At 44.0% G+C, this 27,455-nt stretch overlaps 1 protein-coding gene across 4 annotated transcripts in view; it reads right to left on the bottom strand.

The window, feature by feature from the left end:
• DNAH12 (dynein axonemal heavy chain 12) overlaps positions 1–27,455 on the bottom strand; it is a 159,501-nt gene that overhangs the window by 82,480 nt on the left and 49,566 nt on the right. For all 4 annotated transcript variants that reach the window (XR_011167579.1, XM_069084269.1, XM_069084270.1 and 1 more), the window contains exons 20-35: positions 27,113–27,234; positions 26,739–27,021; positions 23,696–23,815; positions 21,491–21,647; positions 20,971–21,143; positions 18,465–18,617; positions 17,814–18,053; positions 16,388–16,633; positions 14,930–15,049; positions 13,676–13,785; positions 12,280–12,463; positions 11,570–11,710; positions 9,337–9,420; positions 7,382–7,570; positions 6,099–6,218; positions 450–638 (exon numbers count right to left, since the gene is read on the bottom strand). Coding sequence is in view for 3 of the 4 variants with exons in the window: in XM_069084269.1 (XP_068940370.1) it covers positions 450–638; positions 6,099–6,218; positions 7,382–7,570; positions 9,337–9,420; positions 11,570–11,710; positions 12,280–12,463; positions 13,676–13,785; positions 14,930–15,049; positions 16,388–16,633; positions 17,814–18,053; positions 18,465–18,617; positions 20,971–21,143; positions 21,491–21,647; positions 23,696–23,815; positions 26,739–27,021; positions 27,113–27,234 (2,631 nt within the window). In the remaining variant the exon portion in view is untranslated. The remainder of the gene's footprint in view (positions 1–449; positions 639–6,098; positions 6,219–7,381; positions 7,571–9,336; positions 9,421–11,569; positions 11,711–12,279; positions 12,464–13,675; positions 13,786–14,929; positions 15,050–16,387; positions 16,634–17,813; positions 18,054–18,464; positions 18,618–20,970; positions 21,144–21,490; positions 21,648–23,695; positions 23,816–26,738; positions 27,022–27,112; positions 27,235–27,455) is intronic.

Genomic DNA, 27,455 nt, shown 5'->3' with positions numbered 1-27,455 from the left:
GAAGCTCAAATTCCCTGAGTGCCCTTGTTGAAGGAAGGCCTGCAGTAACAGGACCCAACAAAAACCCATTGAGGGTGAAAACATCAGCCGGCCTCCATTTCTCCAGGCCCCCCCCCCCAAGCATGAATCGGCACCAGTGCCCAAATCCAGGTTTCCTGCTTCTCTCCCTAATACTGGCTTGACCCAGATAAGAACCCTAGAAAATCTCAGTGATCAATTATACCGTGCTTCCCCTGCCTCTCAGCATGAGTCTTTCCCCTCAATCAAACTACCTCACTTTACTGTCTCTCAGCTGACTCTGCCTTGATGCCCCCATGCCTCCTCATGCTGTATTCTGGGATCTCAACCCTTATGAAACCATTGGCCAAAGCTCTAGGCTCAGGGGCCATGGGACCTCTCCATCTTGGACCAGCTTCAGCACCCAACCTCTCACACAGGTAATGTCATACCTCATAGGTATAGTCATAGACCAGGCCTTTTTCATCAAAGTTGCATTCCCATTTGCCCACCCCAGGGGGTACTGGGTGTTCTTCATTCTTTCCTGTTATGATTTCTCTGATAAAACTATCAAAGACAAGGCGTCCATCGGTGTCACAGCTTCCTCCAATGGACCAAATCAAAGAGAATATGAAGCAGGCCTGTTTTAACAAAAATAAGATTCATTATTTTTAAAATAAGCTTTTATTAATATTTTCTGTTCATTACCACCATTATTCCACATATTCCTCCCCTCCTCCTTCCCAAGAGCCATCCCCTTTGATAAATAATATCTTTTAGAGAGAAAAATAAATCAGTATAACTGATGGACACATTGAGAAAGCCAAAAAACAGGTATCATATGTAACCACTGAGGACCTCCCACCTCCATGATGGGATAGTTTGAGTATCCTCTCAGATCTCTTCAGTTGAGTCCTGTTAGATCTAGAGTATATAGGAACTTTTTTCTCATCCATGGCTCCCTTGATGCTCAGTAAGGGAGTCTCTGGTTCAAAGGCTATGAACATTTTAGTCACTTCATTTACATAATTGAAAATTGCTTTCCAAAATGATTACATCATTTCACAGTTCCACCAACAATTAGTGTGTTATCCCATGACCCCTCCAACACTGATTGTTGCCATTTGAGATTGATTGATCCTGTATCACTTTCTAATTGATCCTATTTACAATTAATCCATTTTGTCCTATTACTGCTTAAATCATTCTTCTTTTGTCTCTGAACTAAGTTCAGAGTTTAGCTGGCCTGTAATAGGTTAAGTTTAAAAATCCAGCTCTCCTGCTCAAGGAATTAACTGACTTGGGGAATGAGTGTGAACAGAAAGGGAGTTTGGTCCTGAAATCTTTATCATCCACCAAGCTATCCTTCAAGGATGTCTGGTTTGCTGTCTAAAAGTCTGGGCCACTATCTCATACCTGCATTCAGACAAGTTAGTCCCCATTTCCAAGCTTCCAGTATCATGTTATTCTTAATCCCATGAAGTCATCTACCCTGTTCTGTTCTTTGTTATGTACTCCTCAAAACCTATAAAAGGGATGCTGTTCTTTTGCTTGGGGATAAATGGAGGCAATTCACTCCCCATTTATTGACAAGTAGCATGTCCCTGCTAATAAATGCTATGCTGCACAGAGGTCTGCCTCAGTTTACCATTTTGTTAAATTCTAATCACGACACATTTTTTGTCATTTTTGCCAGTTTGCAGGGTATGAGGTAAAATCTCAGGGTTGTTTTGATTTACATTTCTCTTATTGCTTATTTGGAACATTCTTTCACATTGCTATAAATACTTTGCAGTTATTCTTTTGAGAACTGTTTGTTCATATCCTTTGACCATTTATCTACTGTGGAATAGCTATTAGTCTTATTTATTTATTTATTTATTGCTTGTGTTTCTTGGATAACAGACTCTTATCAGAGACATTTGATACAAATATTTTCTCCCTTTCAAACACACCTCCTCTTTTATTCCAGATGTATTAATGTTGTCTGTGCAAAAGCTTTTAAGTTTCAAGCAATTAGTTACCTATTTTATCTTTTGTAATTAACTTTATCTCTGATTTGGTTAGGAATACATCTCTTACCCATAGAGAAATATGATGTTTCTCTTTTAGTTTTTTTTTAGTCAGATCTTTAATATTAAGGTCATGCATCAGTTTAGAATGTATTGTGGAGTGTGGTATAAGATGCCAGTGTAAGCCTAATTTCTGCCAGACTAATTTCCAGTTTTCCCAGAAGTTTTTAAGAAAATTGGAAGCATTTCCCTAGATAATGTACATTTTCCACTTTGTCAAACACTTTGTCAAAACTATTAAGTTTTATCATTTCTGAACCTTCCTTGTCTAGTCTATACCATTGATTCTCTCTCTCTCTCTCTCTCTCTCTCTCTCTCTCTCTCTCTCTCTCTCACACACACACACTCTCTTTTTCTCCTCCTTCTCCCCCACTTTCTCCTTTAAAAAATACCACTTGGTTTTGATGACTGCTGTTTTATAATATAGTCCAAGTTCTAGAAGTACTATTCCCCCTTTATCCCTACTTCTTTTCATCATTTCCCTTGATGTTCTAGATTCTTTGTTTTTCCAAATGAATTTTACTATTATTCTATCAGGTTAAGTATCCTTTTGTTATTTGATTGGTACAGCATTAAAAGTCTAAATTCATTTTGGTAGTATTGTCATTTTTATCACATTGGCATGACCTAGCCATGAGCACTGAATATTCCTCAAGCTATTTAAGTTGTTCTTTATTTCTTTAAGAAAGGCTTTGTAACTGAATCTTTACAAGTCTTTTCTGTGCTTTGGGAAGTTGATCCCCATATATTTTATGAATTTTGTAGTTATTTGGAATGAGATTTCTCTTTCTATTATTGCTTCCTGTATTTTTGTTTTTACACAAAAAACATACATATGTTTTATTACATCGAAATGCTGCTGATTTTTGAGGATTTCTTTTGTAGTCTACAACTTTGCTGAATCACTATTTTTTTTTAAGAAAAAAAAATACCCAGGAGATAATACTTAAAGACATGCTCCCTCAACTGGGGGATGAAATCATGTTTATACAATCTAGTGTAATGGACGGGGATTCCCTAGATTAAAAGATAAACCACTTCTGAATTCTAAAAAAGTGCGATCTCTTGGGCTGCCTCTGGAGGTGGTGAGCTCCCCTTCACTGGAGGTTTTCAAGAAGAAGCTGGATAATCACTTCAATCAATCAACAAGCATCTCTTAATCACTCAGTATGGGATAGACTGTGCTGAGGACTAGGGACAAAATAGGCAAAAACAGCCCCTGCCCTCCAGGACCAGAGTGCCTCGCGGGCACTTGACATTTGTGGGCTCACTGGTGGTCTCACGGGATAATGTCGCTTTTCAGATATGTTGCTGTGGGGATCCTTTGTCAGATACAAATTAGTCCCTTGTGGCCGCTTCCAGCTCTACAATTCTGCCGTCCTCTGATTCTGTATTGGGTATATTCATATTTTACCAAACCGTCTCTGAAGTCAATGGGTTAGGTTAGGTGTGGTCAGTCAAGGAGTCGATAAACATTTATTAATTGCCTACTATGTGCTGAGCATTGTACCAGATGGGGATTCAAAGATCCCAAAGAGGCCATCTCTGTGCTCAAAGAGCCAGCATTCTATGGGCAAGAGCATTCATCGTCTTCCACCAAACAAAGAGCCCGGTGTTCACACTGCCCAATGACAAACATGGAAAGGATGCCTTAATTTTTTTTTTTGAAAGGCTACACCATGACAAGAGGAAACCTGTTCAAACTATGTGAGGCAGAGCCAGCACTGATGGTACAAGGGGACTGAATACTGAGAAATTCTTAAAAATCATGTTCTCGATGCATCTTGCTCGGTTACGGCCTGGTGGCGTCCTCTGAAGAGGACTGTGCACACAGCAGAGCTTGGCCCAGCAGTTCCTCTGCTGCCTCCTTGGGTTGGGGTTTTTTGGCGGGGGAAGAACTGAATTTCATTCTTGGGGGAGGAAAAGCCCAGCCTAGCAGTGAGACTTTACTCAGAGCTTTTCCAGCATAGTGGGAGATGATCACAGTAGTTCCTATTGGGGCCTGACAGGGTCAGAGAAGGATAATCAAATCCTCATTCCTGGAAGCTGTGCCTCTGTTAACACAGTCCAAAACTGTATTTGGGTTTTTTTAGTGCAGCTGCATGAACCTGCTGACTCCTGAAGAGCTTGCAGTCCACTCAAACCCCCAGATCTTTTTCAGACAAAGTGTCTGTGTTTCCCTCCTTCTCCATCGTGTATTTGTAAAGTTGACTTTTTTAAACCAAATGTAGCTGCCACATAGTATGCACCTAATATTTGTTGAGAGACTATGACCTCCCACCTGAGATTACCCTCCTCTGTCTTTATTTCCATTCTTTGCTCCTCTGATTCTTAGAGGGACAGGTTTACCTTGACCCTAAACTACATCCCCACTCCCCTTCCCCTCCAAATCTCTGCCCATCGCTGCTAATTGTTAGACAGGGAGAATACCTGGTCTAAGATACAATCAGCTTGTTGTCTACAAGGAACAGGTAAGTATATGACACTTGAAAGCTCTGAGACAAGATGCTTCAATCCCCAAGTGTTTAGTTGATGGGCCCCTATAGGATTTCCTCAAACACAACATGGGCAGCCCATCCTCATTCACCGTCAAACAGATTCACTGAACCTACCACAGGCATTGCCAAAATCACCACTTTCTGTCCACACTCTAGCTAATGAATAAGCGCCAGAAGAGACAGAGCCACACTGAGGCTTGCAAAGGATTCTCTCTGTATTATCCAATCTGGACTTAGACTATCAGGCCTCAGCTGCCTCCACACTCAATCCTGTGGCCCCTCTCCCCTTGGTGGGTTCTTCCTGGAGCCTTTCTTTCGGGGAGGGGCCTCAGAGAAGCCCTCCCTCTTTCTCCAACCTGGGCCACCAAGTTTCTGTCCAGGTACCTCCCCCCATCCCTACTCCTGCTTCCCAAATTCCCTTTTATGTGCTGTTTTCCCTATTTGAATGCAAGTTCCTTGAGGGGAGAGACTGCATTTCTGTTTGCTTGTATTTGTATCTCCAGTACTTAGCATAAAGTACATTAAAAATGCTTATTGATTGATTAATCTAGAGAAGCAGAGGGGCATAATGGATAGAGAACCGGCCTCAGAGTCCAGAGAGCCTCTGTTCAAGACCCAATTCTGACCCACCCTGGCAGTGAGACCCTGGGTAAGTCTGCCCCAGACAATTTGCTAAGATTATAAATCACCAGGCAAGTAGCCATTGTCATTAATAGAGGGAATTCCTCAAGGAGAGCTCCCTACATGGTTGAAATCACAAGTAAAACTCAAAAAAGTAAAAATTCTTTAACCTGAGCTAAGGTATGTATACCTCAAAAAAAATCCATAGTTAATATTTAACAAGTTTGCAGTCTTAATGTTAAAGGCACAAGCCTGGGAGAAAGATTTCAAAAATATACAAGAAGGTATTGATTAGCCTGTTAAATGTGGCAGTTGGGGCTGAGGAAGAAAACGGAAATGAGCAGAAAGGGCCAGAGCCTGAATTCTAAAGGGTGTTTGAGCTTAAATTGGAAAAAAAAAAGCAATGAAGGGCAGCAGCACCACAGCTGAGCTTGTATCACTAAGGGCAAGCTTAGAGGTCACTGGCCAGTCCTGCAAAGTCCATCCAATAGCTCTCCATCTAGGAACTCTAGGCAGTCTATCGCCATTGGACGATATCAAGGAATTCAGAGGCCCAAACTCTGTAACTTCCTTAATCAACCAATAAATGTATTATTATTGTAAGTGCCAGACACTTAGGGGGACACAAAAGGGGGCAAGAGACAACAAGCATTTATTAATTGTCCACTCCAGGCAGGCCCAATGCTAAAATCCAAGGACCAATGAAACAATCCCTGCTCCCAATCAGCCTGCATTCCATCAGGGATGGCAGCAGTAAAACGCAGGAGGAGAAGGGAGTAAAGTGTAAGGAAAGCCAGACTGGGCCCGAATGGGGACAAGCCGCAGGCCAGAGGACAAGAACAGCACAGCTCCTAAGGTGTATTGGGACAGGAGGGACTGGGGGAAAGGGAAAGCAGGAAGAAAAGCTGACCATGATCCACACTCGGATGTGTTTGCTGTTCGGGTCCTCGGCGGCAACGTCGGAGAGGAGGACTTCAAAGAGGCGAGTGAGGGAGACCACAACGTTGCTGTTGCTTGTGGGAATCAGCTCCTGCAGAGCCATAAAAGACAGTAAGAGCTGCTTGTCTAGGGAGGTCATGTGGAATCTGGCACTCTACAGAGCCAGTCTAAGGCCTAGGAAGCCGCAGTGAGCAGAGTGAGCTGCTGCTGATCCACTCACTCAGATGACTTGAGGACCTCTCGGCTCCCATCCAGCTAGGATGTATGAACTTGTGGAGTCTAAGGACTAAGGATCATAAGAGACAGAACTGGGAGGGAAGGGACTGGGCTCACATTATCTGGGATCGATCCACAGGCTGCCTTCTGTCTTTCACCCTCCTTCTGAGGCACTCAGAAGCACTGGAAAGCTGCCGGAGCCAGGAAAGCCTGGGTTTGACTCTCCCCTCAGGTTCGTACTAGCTGTGTGACCCTGGGCAAGTCATTTAAATTCTCTTGGCCTCAGTTTCTTCACCTTCAAACGGGGGGGGGGGGGGGGGGGGGAACAATGTTACCGACCTCACAGGGTCGTGATGAGGATCAAATGAGATAATGCCTGAGAGACAATATTTGTGAAATACTTTGTCACCTTCACTTGCTGCCTGAATATCATTGTTATCATTAAGGTAGAATAATAGTCATCAACAACAGTATTTCTCTAGCCCTTTACAATCACTGCCTCATTTTATCTTGACAAAAGCCCTGGGAGGTAGGGGCTATTATTATCCTTATTTTATAAACGAGGAAACTGAGCGAGACAGAATTTAAGTGTCTTGCCCAGGGTCACATGGCAAGTATGAGCCTGAGGCTGGATTCAAACGCAGGTCATCCTGACTCAAGGAACTGCCCTAGTTATGATTTGTCAGTGTACATCACAATTCCTCCAAACCCTTGGCTGGAGGGAACTCTAACTCTAAATTGTTGATCTGTCACTTGAGGGACCCTCAGCCCAACCTGGATCCCCAAATCTGTACCTACTCATTCTTTTTATTGGTTTGGCCTGAGTTACGAGAAGTCAAAGACCAATGTAAAATGGATGAAGTTAAAGTGGTGGTCTCTTGGGTCTGAACACGGCATACATCTTCAAACCTGGCCAAAGCATTGATCTGTTTTGCTAGACTGAGAGGGCTCTATCTGTGTTGGGAGAGGGGCAGAGGAGACATTGGGAAGTGATAACCATGTCAAAGAAAAGCAAACTTGACTTCTAACTCAACAGACCTTGCATTTTTTCTGACGAACCCGCAGGGCCGCAGGTATCAGCCAATCAAAGAGTTCTTGCAACAGATCCTGGTATTCCTTTCTGTCCAGAGGCTCCTTCAGTGAATGCAACCAAGAGGTGACCAGCGGCTCCCAGCCCAGCTGGAGGGGCTCCATGTAGATCATGCCGCAGCGACTGACAGTGGCTGGCTAAAGAGAACAAGGCAAATTTACCTTTCAAAGACGACCCTTTCCCAGAGAAGACAACAAAAAAGGAAAAGGACACTTAGTAGAAAGGTACACTAATACATTGTGAGTGAAGGTATGGATTGGTCCAGCCTTTCTGAGAAGCAGTGTGGAAGCATGTTCAGAAAGCACCCTTTGGCCTAGTGATAGTGCTACGAGGTCCACACCCCCAACAGATTAAAGGAAGAGGAAAAGGACCCATATGCACAAAATGATTTACAGCAGCTTTTCTCTGTCGTCACAAAGAACAGGAAACTAAAGGAGTGCACACCAATTGGGAACTAAGTATATGGATGTAACAAACAGAATATTATTACACCATAAGAAATTACTAAATAGATGATTTCAGAGGAACCTGAGGAGACTTGTATGAATGCATGGAGAGTGGAGTAGAAGCAGAACAATTTATATAATAACAGGGGCAGCTAGGTAGTGCAGTAAATAGAGAACCAGCCCTGGAGTCAGGAGGACCTGAGTTCAAATTTGGCTTCAGACATTTAACACTTACTGGCTGTGTGACCTTGGGCAAGTCACTTAACCCCAGTTGCCCTCCAAAAAATAAAAAAAGAAATGAGGCTGATTATTAAAAAAAAGAAAAGCAAAAAAAGTTTATACAATAACAGTAGTAAAAAGAAAATAACTGGGGAAGCTAGGTGGTGCAGTGAGTAAGAGCACCGGCCCCGGAGTCGGGAGGACCCGAGTTCAAATTTGGCTTCAGACATTTAACATTTACTGGCTGTGTGACCTTGGGCAAGTCACTTAACCCCAATTGCCCTCCCAAAAAAAGAGAAATGAGGCTGATTATTTAAAAAAAAAAAAAGCAAAAAAAGTTTATACAATAACAGTAGTAAAAAGAAAACAACTGGGGCAGCTAGGTGGTGCAGTGAGTAAGAGCGCCGGCCCTGGAGTCGGGAGGACCCAGGATCGGTTCTGGCCTCAGATATTAACACCCACACAAAATAACTGGCCATATAACCTTGAGCAAGTGACTTAACCCCAATTGCTTAAAAAAAAATTTGGAGGACATGAGACCTCTGAACAAAGCAATGACCAACAATGATTCCAAGGACCAATGATGAAGGTGGCGGAGAGGGGATGGAACTAGAGGCAGACATGGTCAATATGGCCATTTATGTTGCTGTCTATGCACATTTATTACAAGGGGGTTGTTTTCTTTTTTCAAATGGGGGTGAGTGGAAGGGGGAGAAGGGGAACAAGAATAGGGTAATGAAAAGAAAGTAAGGGACAGCTAGGTGGAACAGTGAATAAAGCACCGGCCCTGGAGTCAGGAGGACCTGAGTTCAAATTTGGCCTCAGACACTTAACACTAGCTGTGTGATCTTGGGCAAGTCACTTAACCCCAATTGCCCTTCCAAAAAAAAAAAAGAAAAAGAACGGGAAAAGGATTATTGAGACTTTTTTTAAATGAAGAGAAGAGAATGAAGACCAGAAAGTATCACAGACAAGCAGGTCAGCTTTACACATACAGGCTGGACTTATTATATATTTTTATAATATTATCTATTACATATATTATACACAGTGGAGATCTGCAGTTCTGTGAACAAGCTTCCCTTTTCCATTCTACTGTGTATTTAGAAATGCCTGTTTAATTTGGGGCTTGTTAAGTTCAGAACTCTTTTTTAATCTACCAAAAAAAAAAAACAAACAAACGTTCCTCTCTCAACAAAAACTCCTGACCATCCTCAACTCCCAAACTGCCAACTTACCGAGGCCTGGGAAAGGTCCATGGCTTCGAAGATAAGGCTCATTTGAGCAGACATCTGGATGATCTCCCCACTCATCAGGCAAAGCTGAATACAAGGATTTCAAGGACAATTAGGAAAATCCAATCCCCACCTTTCAAAGGCATCACCTAAGAATTTGGTCCAAGTAGAAAACAATGTACCGATCCCAACTAGACTTGTTTTCATCTCTTTAAAGGTGCCCAGAATCAGAGATCAGCCAAGGCTCAGGGCAGCTAAAAGGGCCAGGATTTAGTGGCTGAGGACTGGAGTTTGAATCCTTCCTCTGCCACCCAGTATGGCGTGACCCTGGGCAAATCCCCAGAGCCTTCTCCGGGCCTCGGCGTCCTCCCCTGTAAGATCAGGACCTAGAGCAGATGGCCATGCTCTAAATTCATAACTCCCTTCTTTTAATGCCAGAAATGAGTAACCACGGCCCTTCCCAGGCTAGCCCTGCCACAAGCCTCCTCTTCTCCTGGGGAATCATTCAAGGCCTCTCAGCCCTTCACCATCCCATGACGCCTAAGCTCTAAGACCATCACCCCTTTGTTAGTGCTTCTCTTTAAAAAATCCCAGAGAACTGACTGCATAACTTACCCGCTTAGGACCAATGGATAGAAGGCACATAAAGGTATTTTTCAGCTCAACATAAGGAAAAATGAGATGACACAGTGGATAGATTGGTCTTGGCCTTAGGAAGACCTGAGTTCAAATCCTGATTCAGACACTTAGCAGCTGTGTGACCCTGGCCAAGTCACTGGCCTGTGCCTTATTTCTGCATTTGTCAAACAGGGCATAATAACAGCGCCTGTCTCCCAGGGTTGTTGCGAGGACCAGCTAAGATAATACATGTGAAGACTTTGCAAACCTTAAAAAGGTGTAGAAATCTCAGCTGGCATCATCACCACTATCACAACTGGAGGTTCCCAAAAGGGAACAAGGTGGTCTGCCCCTCGTCAGAGGCTGTCAGAGATTCCTGCAGCTGTTGATTCTGACTTGGGCTTGGCAGGGACCAGATGCCCTCCTAAGCCTCGAGACTCTGAGCTGATGACGCTGTGTTGTCCTTCACGTGGGCTGGCCACATCACCTCTATTGTTTACTCCTGGCCTCCTCATCCACCTTCCCTCACCTGGGCTTCCTGTCCAGCCCCACTGAAGGGTTAGCTAGGTCCTGAAGAGTCCCTTCAGTGCTCCAGGACCCCAAGATCCTAAGTCACTTAATCTCACTGGGGCCTCAGTGTCTTTATTTGTAAAAAGAAGAGGCTGGACTAGCTGGTATAAGGTCCCTGCCACCTCTATATCTGTAATTCTCCAATAATCCCAAAACATGCTACCCTGATTTCTAATCAACACATCCAAATGTTCAGCATAGGACTGTATTTCTACATTTAAGAAAATGTCATTAGAGCATAACTCTTACAATCCTTCATCTACATGACAGTTACCTCCTTTTCATTGGTTTTGAGTTAGTCGAGCATTGGGCTGCCCAGAGAGCCCTATGTTCAAGTCAGGGCACCAAAGCTTAGAAGGGACATTGAAAAGCTGCAGCAGGTTCAGATAAAGGAGGTGGGAGAGGGAGGAGCGATGATGGCAGTGAAAGGACTAACAAAATGACATTCAAAGCTCAGCTGAAGAAATTGAGGTTGCTTAGTCTGTAGGCGAGAAGACCCAGGGGACATAATAGCCATCACTAAGAGGTACCAAGAAAAGAGGGCTTAGACTTTGTCAGCCCCCAGAGCGGGGAACTAGAACTCATGGATGGAAGTTGCTGAGAGTCAAATTTTAAGTCAATACAGGATAGTCTAAAAACTATTAGAGTTTGTCACAAAATAACAAATCACTAGCACTGTCCCACAGAGACTGAGAGTCGGCTGGCTCTATAGTCAGAGGCCCAGGGTTTAAATCCCACCTCTGATGCTTGGCCTTGGGCATGTCCCCTATCTGGGCCTCAGGCTCTTCATCTCTGAAATGAAGCAGTTGGACACGATGGTCTCAGAGGTCCCTTCCAACTCTCCCTTAAACAGTAGAGAGGTTCCTACCCTGGAAATCTTTAAGAAGGCATAGAGACGCAGGCGGCAGGTATAGGCTTCGATGACCCCCTAGATCCTTTCCACATGCTAATTAACATTTTAATTAGCCTAAGAAATTTTGTAGTTCTTTTACTTTTTAAATTTTTTTATTTTGAATTCCAAATTCCACTTTCACCACAGATCATTCACCTTTTTGTTGTCATCCAATACCGTGTTCATGCTTTCAATCCACAGCGTGTCAATGGGACCGTCAAACACCACCCATTTGCGATCCGGGGTCTCTGACAGGGCAAATTCTCTAAAGGTGTTAGCGACAATACCATCTGTCCACTAAGAGAGATGAAGAAAGGAAAGAGTTGAGAAGTTCCACTTGAATAAAAGGAAATTCAGGACCCTGGAAAGCTAGGCTGCTGCTCAATGGAGGGTTTGTGAAAACGACAGAAATAAAAAGCGCACAGCCAAAAGGCTGCTTCGGTTTAATAGATGAAAAAAGAGTCCTAAAAAATTGGGTACCTGAACAGAGCTGTGCTTGTATCACTAAGGGAGGGTGGCATTAGCTAAGCAAGGAAGAGCTGTCTCTCCTAAAAATGCACAGAAAGAGAAAGTGTACACAGAACTGTGCCCACCCACCCCTCAAAAACAGGGACAGAACTGGAATTTTCTTGTTGTAGAGTTAAATGAAAGATTTGGTGGGGGGGAAAGCTTTGTTTAGATGAGGCTATTTTTAGTTGATGACATTTTTTACAAAAAAGGCTGGGGCAAGATTGAGCTTTTTATGCCCTAAACCTATCTTTGGGGGAGGGGCCCTGGAGCCTGAGTAACAGTACAAAGCTGGACTTTGCCCACTGGCAAAGACCCAGAAGAGAAAAGGCTTATCAAAGTCGCTCAAGTTTCCCCACCTCATGAGATACAGGATCAAACTGGCCAAAAAGCTGGCCCATCGTGATCGACTTGGGGTTCACTGTCCTGTGAATGACCTTCTCTTCCTCTCCGTAGGAACGTTCATTCATAAGCGTCAGTGTGTCAGCCAATACATGCAGAACCTTTGTCTTCCCTGCATAAGGTTCCCCAACAAGCATGAACCTGGTGGACAATTATTACACGGTAAAGATTGGAAAGGATAGCAATGGGGAATATATCTGGTACAAAGAACTCTCTATGGGGCTCACTGGTTCGTCTTGCAGTTTAGACACAATTCCTTTAGATGTACTAGAAAAGATGACATTGGTACACCAAGAAAGAACAGCCCAAACCAGCTTATGATATATGAAGATGGACAAGTCAGTCTTTTCTTGAACTTTCATTGTTGCTGATTCCTTGGTTTCTCTGTCTAGATGAAATTAGCCCCCGTGAACATGTCCTTTCTATTTTCACTTATGCCCTAAAATCTTCATGTTCACAAAATGAAGAGTCCTAAATCACGACAAGGATGGAGAGGACAGTTGGAAATCGGAATAAAGTAACAAGAAGCCCTCAGAATTCCAGGAACAGTCGGCCCACAGCTGGGAGATCTCAGCCCTTTTGTGCCCTGGCCTCCTTTGGCAGGCCCTAGCGGCCCCTTCTCATAATAATGTTTTTAAATGCATACAGTACTTGGGATTACCAAGGATATCAATTATATTGGAATACACCAGTCAACACTCTAAAGAACGTTCATGGTCCTGAGGCTCAGACCATGAGCAGGTTTGGGTGATTGTTCTTTCCTCGTGCACTAATTTCACCTCTTCTAGTACTTCAAATATCATAGCAGATTTGAGCTCCTTGAGGCCAAGGACTGTCTTTTGCCTCATTTTGTGGACCCAGTGCTCAACACAATGTCCAGCACATCATAGGCACATAGTAAATGTCAACTGATTGTCTGGTTCCATTTACATCACAGGATGAATCGAGCCCTGTAGAGTCAAAAAAGGGAGGAAATATTTGCTCTCCTTCCCCTAATTCTGAGCTTTAAACTGAACTTATCCCCAGCTTCAGAGGAAAAAAAGTTTCTCTGCTACTCACTGACAGCTGGCTAACGACTTTTTTGTATAGTTCTCTAACTGACCCAGTCCCATCTAAAGTCGTGCCTTGTCTAGAACTATGGAGCCATAGAACTAAAAACCCTTCAGGAATAAAGACCGGGAGAGAGACTTGTCCAGCTGAGCCCAATGGCCCGCTCCCCACATGATCAGCAACCAGGCTGAGGCTGGAGGATGTGCCCTGCCATCTTGCTCACCCACTGCTTTAATCTCCTCATTGCTGGGAGTAAGCCCGTAACTACAGAACACCACAACGGAGAAAGCCAAGTGGTCTTACCCATGTCTCACAATCATCATCTCATAGGTCTGGATCATTTTGTCTAGAAATACTTTAACAGGCTGAAGATTGTGCTCCTTGCAGCAGTCGTGAGCACATTCCAGGAAATCCTGAATTAAAACAAAAGCCAAAAAGGCTGCTTTCCAAGGGAATGAGAGGAAGAGGTCCAGACAAATGCAGGCTAACTTCGGCTGAGGTATCATGAAATGTTTCTCCTTCTTGAAAGTAAATTTGTTTAATGGGTGATATGGTTCTATATGTAAAAACTATGGAAACAATTTTCAAACACACCATAAACAGCAACATCAGAATATTTCTAAAACAATTTAATTCAATGTTTAAGCTCCTCCTGTGTATGCAGAATATGCTGTCTGTCAATGGAAAAGTTGCAAAGATTAGATAGCACACCATCCCTTATGGTGCCTCCCATCATGCATCATCAATTATATAATAGTGGCAGCTCTGGATATTACATGACAGTAATCTCCTGTAATATGCATTAGGCCAGACTATAGTCTTTATCCTACTTGTAGATCTATAACTAGAAATATAGTTAAATGAGGTAAAAAAAAAACATCAAAACATACACATATAACAACTGGATGAGATAATATCAGTCACAGGGAAGAAGGGGACACCACATACAGTACAAAAGACAGCCTAACTTCTAGTTCAGTTATGCAAAGAGAGGAAGAGGTGACCCATCACCAGACCCATCAGGCTTGGGATGAAAGTAAGTTCTGGTGATAAGGTGCCTCTCTCAGGGACCCCCTTCTCCTCGACTCCCACAGTGGGGGGAGTCAAGATTCCCCCTCTCCCAGTACCTTTTCAAGAATCACTCTACTTCAGTGATAGTTTTGCCCACAATGGTCCTGGCTAGCAGAGAACAGCATTTACTGTGGGGAAAATTTTGCCTCTTCCCCCTGCCCCCCACCCCATGTTAGGGGCCTGGGACAACGTCCCATTCATCCAATACTAGTTACGGCTCTCATGATTGAGTTTTACAATTCATGCTGGGAAACAAAATGTTCTTTTCCTCACATGAGACATTTTCTGTGGCTTGAATCCCATCCCCCCTAATGCCAAACTCTGGAAAGCACAGAAACCAATTTAATCTGCCTTTCTGAAATTTCCTTAACTCAGGCCCTCATCCTACAGCCAAAAGCAACTTACTATTTTAATTAAGTTGAATAAATTAATTCCTCAATGAGAAGACTGTTGGAGGAAAAAAAATAGCCTAACAACCGTACTTACATTATAATCAGCTTCAGGGAGCTTGATACCAGGAAACAGGTCACTAGTTATTCCATTAAACAAGGGTATGTCATGAGACAGAAACTTGGGTTCATTCACATCCTTTATTGATCGAAGAAGCTGAAAGTGCCAAGCACAGAAAGCTGATTATGCAGAGTGCACCAAAATCCCCACAAAGCCCACACACACCAAGATGAACATAGCAACAATTTTTTGTGAGAGAAAAAAAAACTGGGGGCAGGGTGAGTGCCCATGGCTTGGGAGAGGGACAAACAAACTGTGATCTATCAATGTGGTGGAATATCATTGGGCCATAAGTAAGGACTGTGAGGAATTCAGAGAAACACAGGAAGACCTGGGTGAACTGATGCAGAGTGAAGTTGGAAGAACTGAAATATCTAGCTGCAGTCATATAAATGAAAACAAAACCAAAAAGGAACTAAACCCAGATTAATTGCAGTGACCAATATTTGCCCCAAAGAGAAGGTGAAATACACTTCCCTCTTTTCTGTACCTCTGGGTACAGAGCTCATTATATACTGGCAAAAGGGGTCCCTTTGTCAGTAACTGTTCTTTGTTACAAAGGAAGGTTTGGTGGGGGTAAAAAATGTTTTTTAAAAAGCCTCAATAAAACATATATTTAAAAATAAAATAAAACTCTCACAAAATTTTAATAACATATAAACTATCTTAAAAGTTCATGTAGAAGATAAAGTAGTATATTGATGACTAAGATATTTCCTTTAAATTATCATTACCATAACAAAATTATCAAAATAAATTTGCCACAATGAAATTAACAGAAATGAAATTGCCTATACCATTACCATAAATTCATTACCATTATGAAAAGGGAACTATATACAATCATTTTATTTCACAGTTATAACAAGGAATGTCTATAACCAAAGCCTGTCCTACAAATTTGTAGGCACAGGAGCAATGAAGCTGGGTGGGCTGGGAGAGCAGCTCACCCCAGCCCATCACCTAGTAGCTGCTCACTTCAACTAAATATTGTTGAGTACTGCTGAGCAACATGGCATGGGGGAGAGAGGGCTGGCTTCAGAGTCAGGAAAACCTGGGTTCAGCTCCTGCTTCTGACATATCCTGGCTGTGTGACCCTAGGCAAATCACAAGTCTTAAAGTTACAACAGACAAGGCTTCCTCTAAGAAGGGATTTTAGTCGGGACTAAAACTCAATTTGTCTAAGTAGAAGGTGTTTCTACACCAGAATTTCCCCATATTTCTGAAACAATATGTAGGGACTTACCTGTTATCTTCACTCTCCCAAAGAATTAGAACCCCTACCAGAAGTGTCTAAATTTGACAAATTTGTCACCTCACCCTAGTTACAACTCTACCTTTTTCTTCCCCCTCTGATCAACCTCCCCAAAAGAGCAGAGATCTTAGAACCTGCATCCCCCTCACAACTGAGGAATGGATCTGATGTGTCCTTACAAGGATATCTTCATTTTCATCCGGAAATTTCAGCTTGAGATTCCCGGCTGCCACCAGCACCGCTTTGACAGCTCGCATACCATAGTCATAATGGAACTGAGATGAAAGCTGTTCAGAGCAGAGCCTGTAGGTCATCACAATCTTCACTGACAGAGGTTTGGCATTCAGAAACCCATAGGAGTAGAGAGAGATCTCTGCAATGAGGGCATAGTTGGGCACCATCATAGCCACCGTCCGGAAGAGAACCTACCATGAGAGAGAAGATCGTTTAATATGCTTTTAAAGACAGAAATAAAACCACAAATATATAGATTGTTAACGACAGCGTTCTCCCCCCTGAGTAGCTCTTACAAAAGTTCACCCTTCCTCATGCAAAGGGAAGACGAAGACTGGTCTCTTGGTAAACAGTCGAAGAATTTAAGTAAATAGTTCTCTAACAAATGCAACTTCAACTGAGCAAAATCAAAGTGGATTACAGGTACACAACACTAGATTTATTAAATGTCACCAATTTGATAATTTTTTTATAATTTTTAATAATAATTAATAATTTTATAACAATTTTGAGAACCAAAGTTTTCTCTGGACAGAGCCCATGAAATGACTAAAATCCACAGGGAAAATCCAAAGGCAACATCCACATAGACCCAACCACTGTCGGCCGTGATGTACTGAACAAAAGACTCGTGCACATTTCCTTTACAGAAATAGGGGAGTTTGCAGAAAGAACATCCTTCAGGAGCCCAGACTTAATGATCAATCTATTAGTCAATATTTATTCATATTAATAAAAGATGGGATTAGCAGGCACAGGTGAGCTGTATTCAGCACCATAAGAAGCCCCCCCGCCCACCCAGAGCGACGATATGTCAGAGTCACTGAAATATCCAGTTGTCCTTCACAGAGAGCAGAACAGGCAAAAGAGAAATCTCAAACAAATGAGAGAAAATTACAAAAATTCTGCTACAGTTGGTTATAAAGAAACATTCACTGGGGGGACTATGGTATAATAGAAGATGTGCTGAATGGTGTGTCAAGCAAGACCTGGGCTCAAATCCTGCCTCTGACAATAAATTGTGACTTTGGACACGTCAATTAACTTCTCTGCTCAGTTCACTCATCTATGAACTGGGGATAATACATGGGATAGTTCTCCCTGGGCTGTGGGGAAGATCAAAGGAGAAAATTTATGAAAAGTGTCTTGCACACTTGCAATTTCTCTATCAACAGTCAATCCTTCTCATTGTCGTTCTTTTTTGAATGGAGTTCAGACAGAAATGGTCCTCCTGGGAAAACCCTGCCTTTTATCATTCTTTTCTACTCCATTTTCAATGAACTCTTGTCCCAGTGGAAAAATTATCATCAATCACTTATTATTATTTTATTCTCATCTTTGCCTTCCTCAGAATTTATTTTTAAGACTTACCTTGAGGTTGTCTGGCAGTTCAGAGCGCCCAGCGTAGCCAGGATTCATGGTAATGGCTACAAAACAATTGGGGTTCAGCCTCAGTTCTGTCCCCTCAAAATTAAACACTTCCAGCTTCAGCTGGATGGCTCTCTGGATGCAAAGGATCTGCTGGGCAACCACGGACAAGACTTCCAGCTCAATTCGATTAAATTCATCAAAACAGGCCCAAGCACCAGAAGACGCCAAACCTTTAAAAAACTAGGGGTGAGAGAGAAACATGGTCATTTTCCAGTAGAAGAACTGCGGAGTCACAGAACGTGACTGTAGACAAAGAGATGTTGGCAGCCGTCTAATCCAACCCCAACCTGACCCAGAGTCTCTCTACGGTGTCCCATGCCAAGTGGTCAGCCAGCCTGTGCTTCAAGATGAAGGCCCCACTGGCCCCACCATCCTCTAAGGCAGTCCATTCCACTTGTGGACAGCTCCAGTTATTAGGGAGGGTTCTGCCACTTAACCCTATTTAAAACTGACATTTAATTCATATAAAAGGGCCAACGGATGGGAGCTGTCTCATTATAGCTACACAAAGCTTAGAAAGATAGTATTCTCAAACAGGAGCCAGATAAATGTGCCACTGTGTCATGACTGACATTGTCTGATGTTGATTACCTTTCCCATGGCCAAGTAATCTAAACCATCGGAGCAGTTGAAGACAACACACTGGACAGCCAAGGCCTTGGCCAAGTCCTTAGTAGTTTCAGTTTTCCCTGTGCCTGCTGGGCCCTCAGGAGCTCCACCAAGATTTAAATAAAAGGCTCCTATCTGGAAAAAGTAAACAATTTATTCAAAGTGAAGGAAATATGTATTATTAAAATATTCCCATGGTCATTGGCAATCTGTTTATAAAAACATCATGGGGGCCATGGCCACCCTCATCAAATGCTGCTGGGAGGCTTATGACAGTGAATGCTGTCAGATCCCTCATGAAGATTCCAGGGGAGTTCACACAGTGAATCCGGGACGGGTCATGAGCTTGTACAAGATAATGAGGCTCCGAGTTGAAGGTTGAATATGCAAACACCTCAGAGTATGCCAGGAATCAGGTAATAAGCATTTATTAAGCACTTAATATAGGACAGTTACCATGTTAGGCAAGGAAGAAGCAAAGAAAAAGCAAAAAAACAGTCAGCACCCTCAAGAAGCTAACACTCCAAAAGCAACCTTTTCTACTCAGAAACTCAAAGACCTTTGCCTGTAGAATATACACTCTAGGACTTCAACTGCCAATCAAAGAGCAAACTGCAAGGGGTCCAGCAGACTGACGTATAGAACAAAGTCTAAGCACTCTGTGGAATATATGCAATGACCAAGTGACCTGCAGGGCAGCAAGGTGGTGCAGTGGACGGAACAACAGGCCTGGAGTCAGGAAGACCTGAGTTCAAATGCGGCCTCGGACACCTACTAGTTGTGTGACCCTGGGCAAGTCACTTCACCCTGTTTCCCTCAGTTTCCTCATCTGTAAAATGAGCTGGAGAAGGAAATGACAAAACACTCCAGTGTCTGCCAAGAAAACCCCAAATGTGGTCGCAAAGACTTGGACACGACTGAATAACTGCAGCAAACAAATGACCTGCCATATCAATCTGGCTGCCAGGCAGCAGGATGACCTGCTTGGCCCAGGCCTGCAACAGCTGCCCAGCACCACGGGAAAAGCCTGGCCTAGCCAGGCGGCTGCCTGGCCAAGCGACCCAGCCTCTGAGCGGCCACGCAGCCCACTGGCTACCTCCCTCAGTGGAAGGACCATCTAGTGGCCTGGGCCCGATGAGGAGCCAGCCGGCATCTCATCTGTCCCGATGCCACAGTGCTGCTGCTCACCGCAGGAGGATTCTCTGAAAGAATGGCTGGACACCGAGGCCCCAGTGTTCTGCAGCTGTGAGATGCCCTGACCACACTGTGACCGACCCACCACCTTCTCAGGGCCCCTCCCCCACCAATGGCTCAGTATCCATTTGTGGGAGAAGGTACTCCAGGTCTGAGAAGCAAGACTTTGGGACTGTGTTCTTCCTGTACAGTCTCAAAAAACGCCTTCACCAAGAGAAAAAAGTAGCAGCAGCAGCTTGCGGAGGGTGGCAATAACTTCCATTGTGTCTGCATCCCCAGCAGCTAACGCAGGACCCGCACAGAAAGCCAGACTGATGATGCTTGCAGTTTTACATCTCCTAAGCACCCTTAGGAGACTGATCTAATGCCAGGTCCACCTCCTATAAACACTCACGTTGTTGCCACACACAGGCAGAGCTACTGGCCATTTACAAGGGTGATATCAGGGGCAGTGAAAGCTCACACCCACCCAAAACAATCCCCTTCCTCTGCCAGTCCACCATGACACTTTCCTCCCTGGAGCTAAAATCGCCCCCATTAGAACTCCTCATGGGCTGTGTGACATTGGGCAACCACACAGGTGGGTACGCTGCCACCAGAAGAACACTATGATTCTTCAAGGGACCCTAAAAGGGCAGAGGGATCCCTCTCCCATCAGCCACCGTCAGCCATGACTTTACTACCTTAGCTGGCTGACGCACTAGGTAACACCAAGGATGTGGCCCTCCCTGGTGGAGGCTCTTCTTGGGTGATCAATGAGCTGAACACGACACCATCTTAAAGAGGATGAACCCTTGGAACAAAGACCCTGAGGTAGGCAGTGTCAAGAACAGAGGGGTGGGAGATCACAAAAGACAAATGATCCAGAGGCTAATATTGTCCTAATCTTTCACATATTCATTCGGTCAGTCGGCCATTCAACAGGCATCGATTCTGTGTCAAGGACCACACTAGGCACTGGAGACCCAGAGACAAACACAGTCCCTGTCCTTAAGGGACTTACAGCTTTTGGGGGTGATGGGGAAAGTAGAAGAGACCCACCACATAAACAGACTGATGAATATAGAACATCAAATAATTAATTTCAGGAGGGGGCACTAGGATGTGGGGTGAGAGGGCATGACAGGTCTCATGAAGGAGACCTTATGTTAAGAAGCACTCAACATTTAATTTCCATGAGATATACGTAAAGGTTATTACATGACCATGCCCTACACATGGGTTTTAAGGCTAAGAGTTCAATAGTGACGCTCGTTCATCTTCATCTGCTGACTGAGTGGATGGAGACACCTACCAAAGTCCGGTAGCATCTGTCAGTTAGAGGAGTGATGACAAGGCGAGGTGAATTGCCAAGGTACTCATAGGCATACTTGACATTGCAGTTAATTATTCGAACCCGGACATTCTCCCGTTCCCAGTAATATCGTAATTGCGCAAGCCACAGGAAATCTGTATCACTTGAGACCTCTAAGAAGACCATAATTAAAATGAGAGAAAGAAAAAATCCCTCAAAGGGGAAAAAGTTTCTTTAAAAAAGATATTTTAATATTCTAGAGCGTTGTGTGTGGGGTTTTTTTTAAGTTGCTCAAGTTATAAATTAAAGGAAATTATTTTGAAAGAGGAAAAATAGTCCTTTAAGGGTCCTACAATGAAAGTTGGAAAAGATCTTAGAGGCCCTTTATTTTACAAATCTGAACACTGAAGTCCAAAAAGAATTCAGCGAATGATCTGCGGTCACACAGGCTGATCTCACGGCTCATAATGACACGCTCTCCTCATCTGATCATGAAGATGTTAGAAAATAAGTCCCATACCCCCTTCAATCATCTCCATGACGACATCCCGGGCATGTACATCAATGGTGACCAAAGCCCCAAGAGTGATCCTGGTCTGTTTAGACAGCTTCCCTCGGACCAGATTCACGATGTCATTGAGCTGAAGCTGAAGGTTAACGTAGTATAACTTTAAGCCCTGCAAAAGGAAAACGCCCAATGTGAAGGTACCTTCTTTCGAAACATTCAATAGTCACCATTTTATTTAGACCACTTTTTTAAAAATCAATTCTAAAAAGAAGGGAAAGAAAGTAATAATTTTGTCTGTAGACCTGACAAAATATAAATAATAAGTTAGGGAGGGTTAATTTAATATTTATACATATTTTAGGAAAGCACTTTCCAGGCATTATCTCCTTTGCACCATGTTTTCAAATGGCAAGCAGAAATACTAAAATACACAAATAGGTATTGATATTAATATTCCAGGGGGTGGCGAGGTGGAGCAGTGAATAGAGCACTGGCCCTGGAGTCAGGAGAACCTGAGTTCAAATCTGGCCTAAGATTAATTCAAAACTAGCCATGTGACCTTGAGCAAGTCACAACCCCAATCACCCTACCTTACCCTCTCCAAAAAGCAAATATATATATTCCAGCAGATCTAAATCAAAATATACCAGCAAAATTAATATTCAAATGAATCTGTGATTTCACTGATGTGGATGTACTTTGCAATGATGAAGACCACCATTCATCCTTACAACTCTTGGTCATGGCCTCCTGTAAGTTGTACATGGATGGGCAGGTGGGGACTGAGGGTTCACTCAATATACCCTGGGGACCCTTGCTGATTTCTCTCATGGCACAGCAGTTACAGCACTGAAGCACATTAGCTCTCCAACAGTCACCTCTCACTCTCAACATTCAACCAGATCATATTTTTTTTTGATCCCATCTTTCTTTAATCACATCTTTTGTATCACTGGTCCTTTGGTGATGAATTCTTAGTCCAAGGGGGCCCATGGCCAGCAGAAATATGGAGGGTTGTAATCTACATGCCCCCATCCTTTGGTCCTTTAACACATCTATGATCTCATCAATGAACAACGATGCTCCCAGACACACCACGTCCATTGTGAATCTGTCTTCTGACAAGTCTACACACTGCGCTCAATGGAGACTCATCACTCTATCTCCCCAGATGCCACAATTACCAGGGCAGGGCTCCCCGGTAGTGTTCCTCATTCTCACCACATGACCAGCCCCCACTTCCTTTTCTAATCATATGTTTCCTGTATGATATTTCTTATCCCACTTCTGGAAGCCAACCTGTCACTGGTAATACACTCTTTGGAGCCTTCTTTTGCCCACCAGGTGTCAGTTATCTCAGTTACCCTTTGAATCACCTACAATTTTGATTCTAGGCAATTGCAGTGCTCTATGGCCCATGGCCACCAGGCGTCTCCAAAAGATCCCTCCCATCAAGGAGAAGCATGACGTTTTTGGGAATGTTGCTCCATTTTGCAATTGAGATCCAGCTTGATCCCTGTCCTATTCAACCCAGGCCCAGTTCAGCACTGCTCAAATCTGTCGCTTCTCTGTAACATTTTACAAAGTTTTCTATTTCAAACCAGTTTTAGCAATGCCTGTCATGTCTCTCTGTTAGGCAAGGTGATCGAATGAGTGTTTACTGAGATAATTTCTGGGTTCTTGTGGCCTCACAAAGAAAAATGCCTTTTCCTTTATCTGTTTCCCATTTTTTAGCATCAACATCTCATTTGAATAGGCCAGGTTGAAGTTGCTAGTGTTATACACAGTCTTCTTTTTGTCTTTGTCCTTTCCTCTAATTTACTTGTCTTTACCTTTCTACTATTGAGGGGATAGTTAATTTTGACGTGATCCCCAAATTGTAAACCAATCATTTTCTGCCTGTTGAGATAATTTCTTGGAGGTCGTCATGGTCAAAGAATTCACCACGCCATGGCTGACCTGCTTCTGAACAGAATTGAGGCAAGGCTAGTCCTCAGCCAGCAGACACAAGGCCTTGCCAGTCTGGTGGACCCTGCTAGAGTATGCTGTCCCCTGGCATGACTTCCAAGGCCTCAGCATTGCCTTCCAGCAATGAGCAGGATTTTCAAAGAAGCAAATCTATGTCACGAAGGCACAAAATGGCACTCTCTGGGAGTGTGAAAAAAAATAAATAAATCAAAAAGAAACTACCATTTTCAGTTTCCCCAAGGACTTTACCTCTGTTCCACCACTTATACTTTCTTGAGTCTGACTCGTCCAGTACATTTGGGAGACACAAAGTACCACCTGACCAGGCCATTCTCGTACCCAGTCTTTTCTTTCTGACTGTGGATAAGCCTGAAAAATGAAAGCACATTTCTTGTTTTCATTCTTTATCTTCAAACAAGCCATCCAAAATGTTACTAATAGTTTAGAGATTTAATCTAACAAAAAAAGAGGAGGCTGAAAAGTTGAATGAAAGAACACACAGCAATCAGTATCTCTGATATTGCTAAATCTGTCACTGAGAAACAGCATGGCAGAATGGCTAGAGAGCTGGCCTCAGAGACAGGAAAACCCGGGTTCAAGTCCCAATTCTGACACAGACTATTAGGGGCACCCTGTTCTGGGCAACTTCTAAGCTCAGGGAAGGTGCCAGCCTGCACTGATATGAAGAGTTTGCTCACCAGGGAGATCCTGATACCAGTGAAATCACTAGTTCCTATCTCTATCACTGAGCATTTGGTTGACAATAAAGAACTTTACCTCGTGTTCCTGTGAAGAAACCACTGCATAGAATGTAAGCAAAAAAGATGGGAACCTAGGGAAGAAGTGACCCTCCTCTCTCCTTTGTGATACATAGAAAAGCTGAATCTTGTCCAATGCACCCCCTAGATTCTCAGGGAGGAGCTTTACAAAGGACAGAGAAAGCATTCCCATGAACTCAAATTCTCTAGGGGACGCTGCCCCACAAAGAAGGGGGGATCATAGGAAGGAGACCAATTCTAGTCACTCTCAATGGTCAATGTCTGGACCATCCTGTCAAAATGGAATGACCCTCCTTTCTGAGAATGAGAGATAAATTGGGGGAGATATATTTTGGACATGGGAGTTATTCAAGCATCAAGTATCTGTTGGGAAGGGTTACGTCCACATAAAAGGCATCCTGCCTCCTGACTTGATGCAAAATGAGACATATTTGGCCAGGGTCAATAAGGGAAGAAGCTTTGCTTCTCTACTCTTATTTGTATAAGGAGTCAGTTTTCTTTTTCCAGTGGGATGAAGGGGGTGGTAAGAGGTAGGAGGGAAAGAAAAGAAATGCTTGATAATTGAAAACAGATATATATATAATGTATCCCTAATTTTTCTTAATTTTGATGATACAAACAATAAGAATTTTGATGAGAAATATATAAAGGAATTAAAAGAGGATTCTCAGTGTTTTAAAATGTGTGCCCCCCCCAAAATAAAATAAAATAAAATGTGTGTGCCCACACACAGAGAGAAATGATGCATCATTAGGAAAACTACAAAACAATGTCCATCCAGCTCTCGGGGCTGACATGAGGCTCAGGAGAGGGCTCTCTGTAAACTGAGGCACAATATAAAGGCTGGTCATTGTTGCTGCTGGTGTTATCCAGGGGGAGGGTGGAGGAGGGATGCGACATGGAGAAGAACCAAACCTGTAATTTCACTGGTAAAGGAAACTGTCAGGGAAGGTTCTCCCTCTGATAGGCAGTGGACAAACATTCATTAAGTGCCTACTGTCTGACAGGCATGTAATGGGAATGCAAATTTGGAAGATCTTCCCTGCCCCTAGGCTAAAATGCACCTGAAGCCTGGGGAGGGAGGCTTTTTTTCAGTAGATACTTCTTGATTGGCCAGTGAGTCAATAAGGTTGTTACATTCTCTGAGCCAGGAGAAGGCTATATAAGCCCTGATGTGTAGCTTTGTTTTGGGACTCACTTTGAGAAGTGTTCTGTGATTTGATCTGAATTCTGGGAAGCCGTTGTTGAGAGTCCCCCGGCTTTGAAAAACCCAGATGTGGAAACCCAGATGTTGACTGGGTATGGATGTAATAGTTGGACAGTTTGGAAAGCTGTCTACTTGATCTGTTAATGTCTTGATAATTCTGTCTGTATATTTTGAAGTTTGGGGTGCTGACCTTTTTCCCCTGAACAAGGTAAACGATATATGTCTGACTGATTAAAGTAAGCTTGTTAACCCATTTTGAGTTGCTTTCCTTTAACAAAGCAGATCCAAGAACCTGTATGGGCAGCAAACCCTGAGGACGCGCTTGGGGTGCTTGCTGCTACTAGGCACTGCACTAAATTCTGGGGATAAAAAAAGGCAAAAGACAACCCTTGCCCTCCAGGAGCTCACAATCCAATGGGAATGACAAACAAGTTTTATGCAGAAGACAAAGAGGAGATCATTAAAAGAGAGAAGGCACTAGAACTAAGTGCAGCTGGGAAAGGCTTCCTATAGAAGACTGGATTTTGGTTAGGACTTAGAAGAAGCCAGAACAGCCAGGAGCCAGAGATAAATAGGGAAAGCATTCCAGGCACAGGGAACAGCCAGAGAAAATGTCCAGAGAGAAGAGATGGAGGGTCTTGTCCATGGAATAGCCAGGAGGCCAGTGTCACTGGATCAAAGAATGCGTTGGCAAGGGAAGTATAAAGTATAAGAAAACTGGAAAGCCAGAGGTGGGGAGAGGCAAGGTTATGAAGGCTTTGAATGCCAAGCAGTAGATTACTTTGTATTGGATTCTGGAGGCAATAGGGAAGGAGCCACTGGAGTTTATTGATTAGGGGTCAGTGATATAGTTGGACCTGCACTCTAGGAGAATCACTTTGGAGGATGGACTGGAGCAGGGGGAGCCAGGAGCCAGGCCCACCCATCAGCAGGCCATGACAATAGGCCAGGTGGGAGGTGAGGAGGGCCTGCGTCAGAAGACAGAGATGTTGTAAAGGGGAACCAGCAGGCCTGATACCAACACAGACCTGATCCTCCCAGGTTGCAGAGAGTTCTCTGGGGCTCTAAATGCCACAGGCAGGACTTCCCAGCTCCCAGGCCGCTCCTCTCTCTAGCAGACAATGTTGCTTTACTATAACTGAGCAGAAGTGGTCAAGGAAAGGATCTGAAATGAGCCCAAACTCTGATGAGCATGACTGGCCAAGGGCTGTTGAACCTGGCCGGCCGCTGAGCCAGCCCCTAGCGGGCACCTAAAGCCACTCCCTGCCCCGGCCCGGCCCAGCCCCAGGAGGGCGAGCACACGCACCAGCCAGGACAAGGCGATGACTTGGTGGATACTTCTCAGCATCAGGTCCTCCACCTGGATGAGCCACTTCTCCACAGCCCCGCGGGCTTCGGCGGTGGAGATGAGAGAGATGAGCTCCACCCGCTCGCCCTCTGTGCTATACATGGACCTGATGTCCAGGTTGGGCAGGAACTCCAGCTTGGCGATGCCCTCGAAGCACTTCTTCAGGTGTGGCTGCACCCGGAGAGGGTCCTTGGTCTCCGACAGGATCTCAAGCATCTCATCGTTGGATAAGAAGAAGAAACTAGGGCGGGACAGGGAAGCACAGATGCTTTAGTCAGGGGCAAGGGACACCAGCAAGGGTTCTAGGCCTCCCCCAAGCCCAGCCAGCGCACCGGGGGAAGAAGAGACGCTTCTTCTCCAGGTAGGCATTCAGGCCTTTCATGATTTTATCCAGAAGCTCATTGCAGTTCTGCAGCTTCTCCAACAAGCCAGTCAAAGATGTGGCAGCAAGAACCTGAAAGAAGACAGATACAGGAACTGGAAAAGATGCATCTGTGCTCTGATCAGGGCAGGAACTCCCACCTATCCAGCAAACTCCAGGGGCCCCCTGCCACCTCCAGGATCAAACACAAAATGCTCTGCTTGGCATTCAGAGCCCCTCCTCCCTTTCCAGCCTTCCTATATACCTCACTCCCCAAACAGGTTCTCTGTGATCCAGAGACCCCCAGCCTCCTG

This window comes from Petaurus breviceps, unplaced genomic scaffold (assembly GCF_028583685.1).
Source record: "Petaurus breviceps papuanus isolate PSGF00001 unplaced genomic scaffold, PetGlider_PUasm1.0 174, whole genome shotgun sequence".
NCBI classification, from domain to species: Eukaryota; Metazoa; Chordata; class Mammalia; order Diprotodontia; family Petauridae; genus Petaurus; species Petaurus breviceps.
Note: the sequence above shows the minus strand (reverse complement) of the source record. Positions and strands in the feature narration are given on the sequence as shown.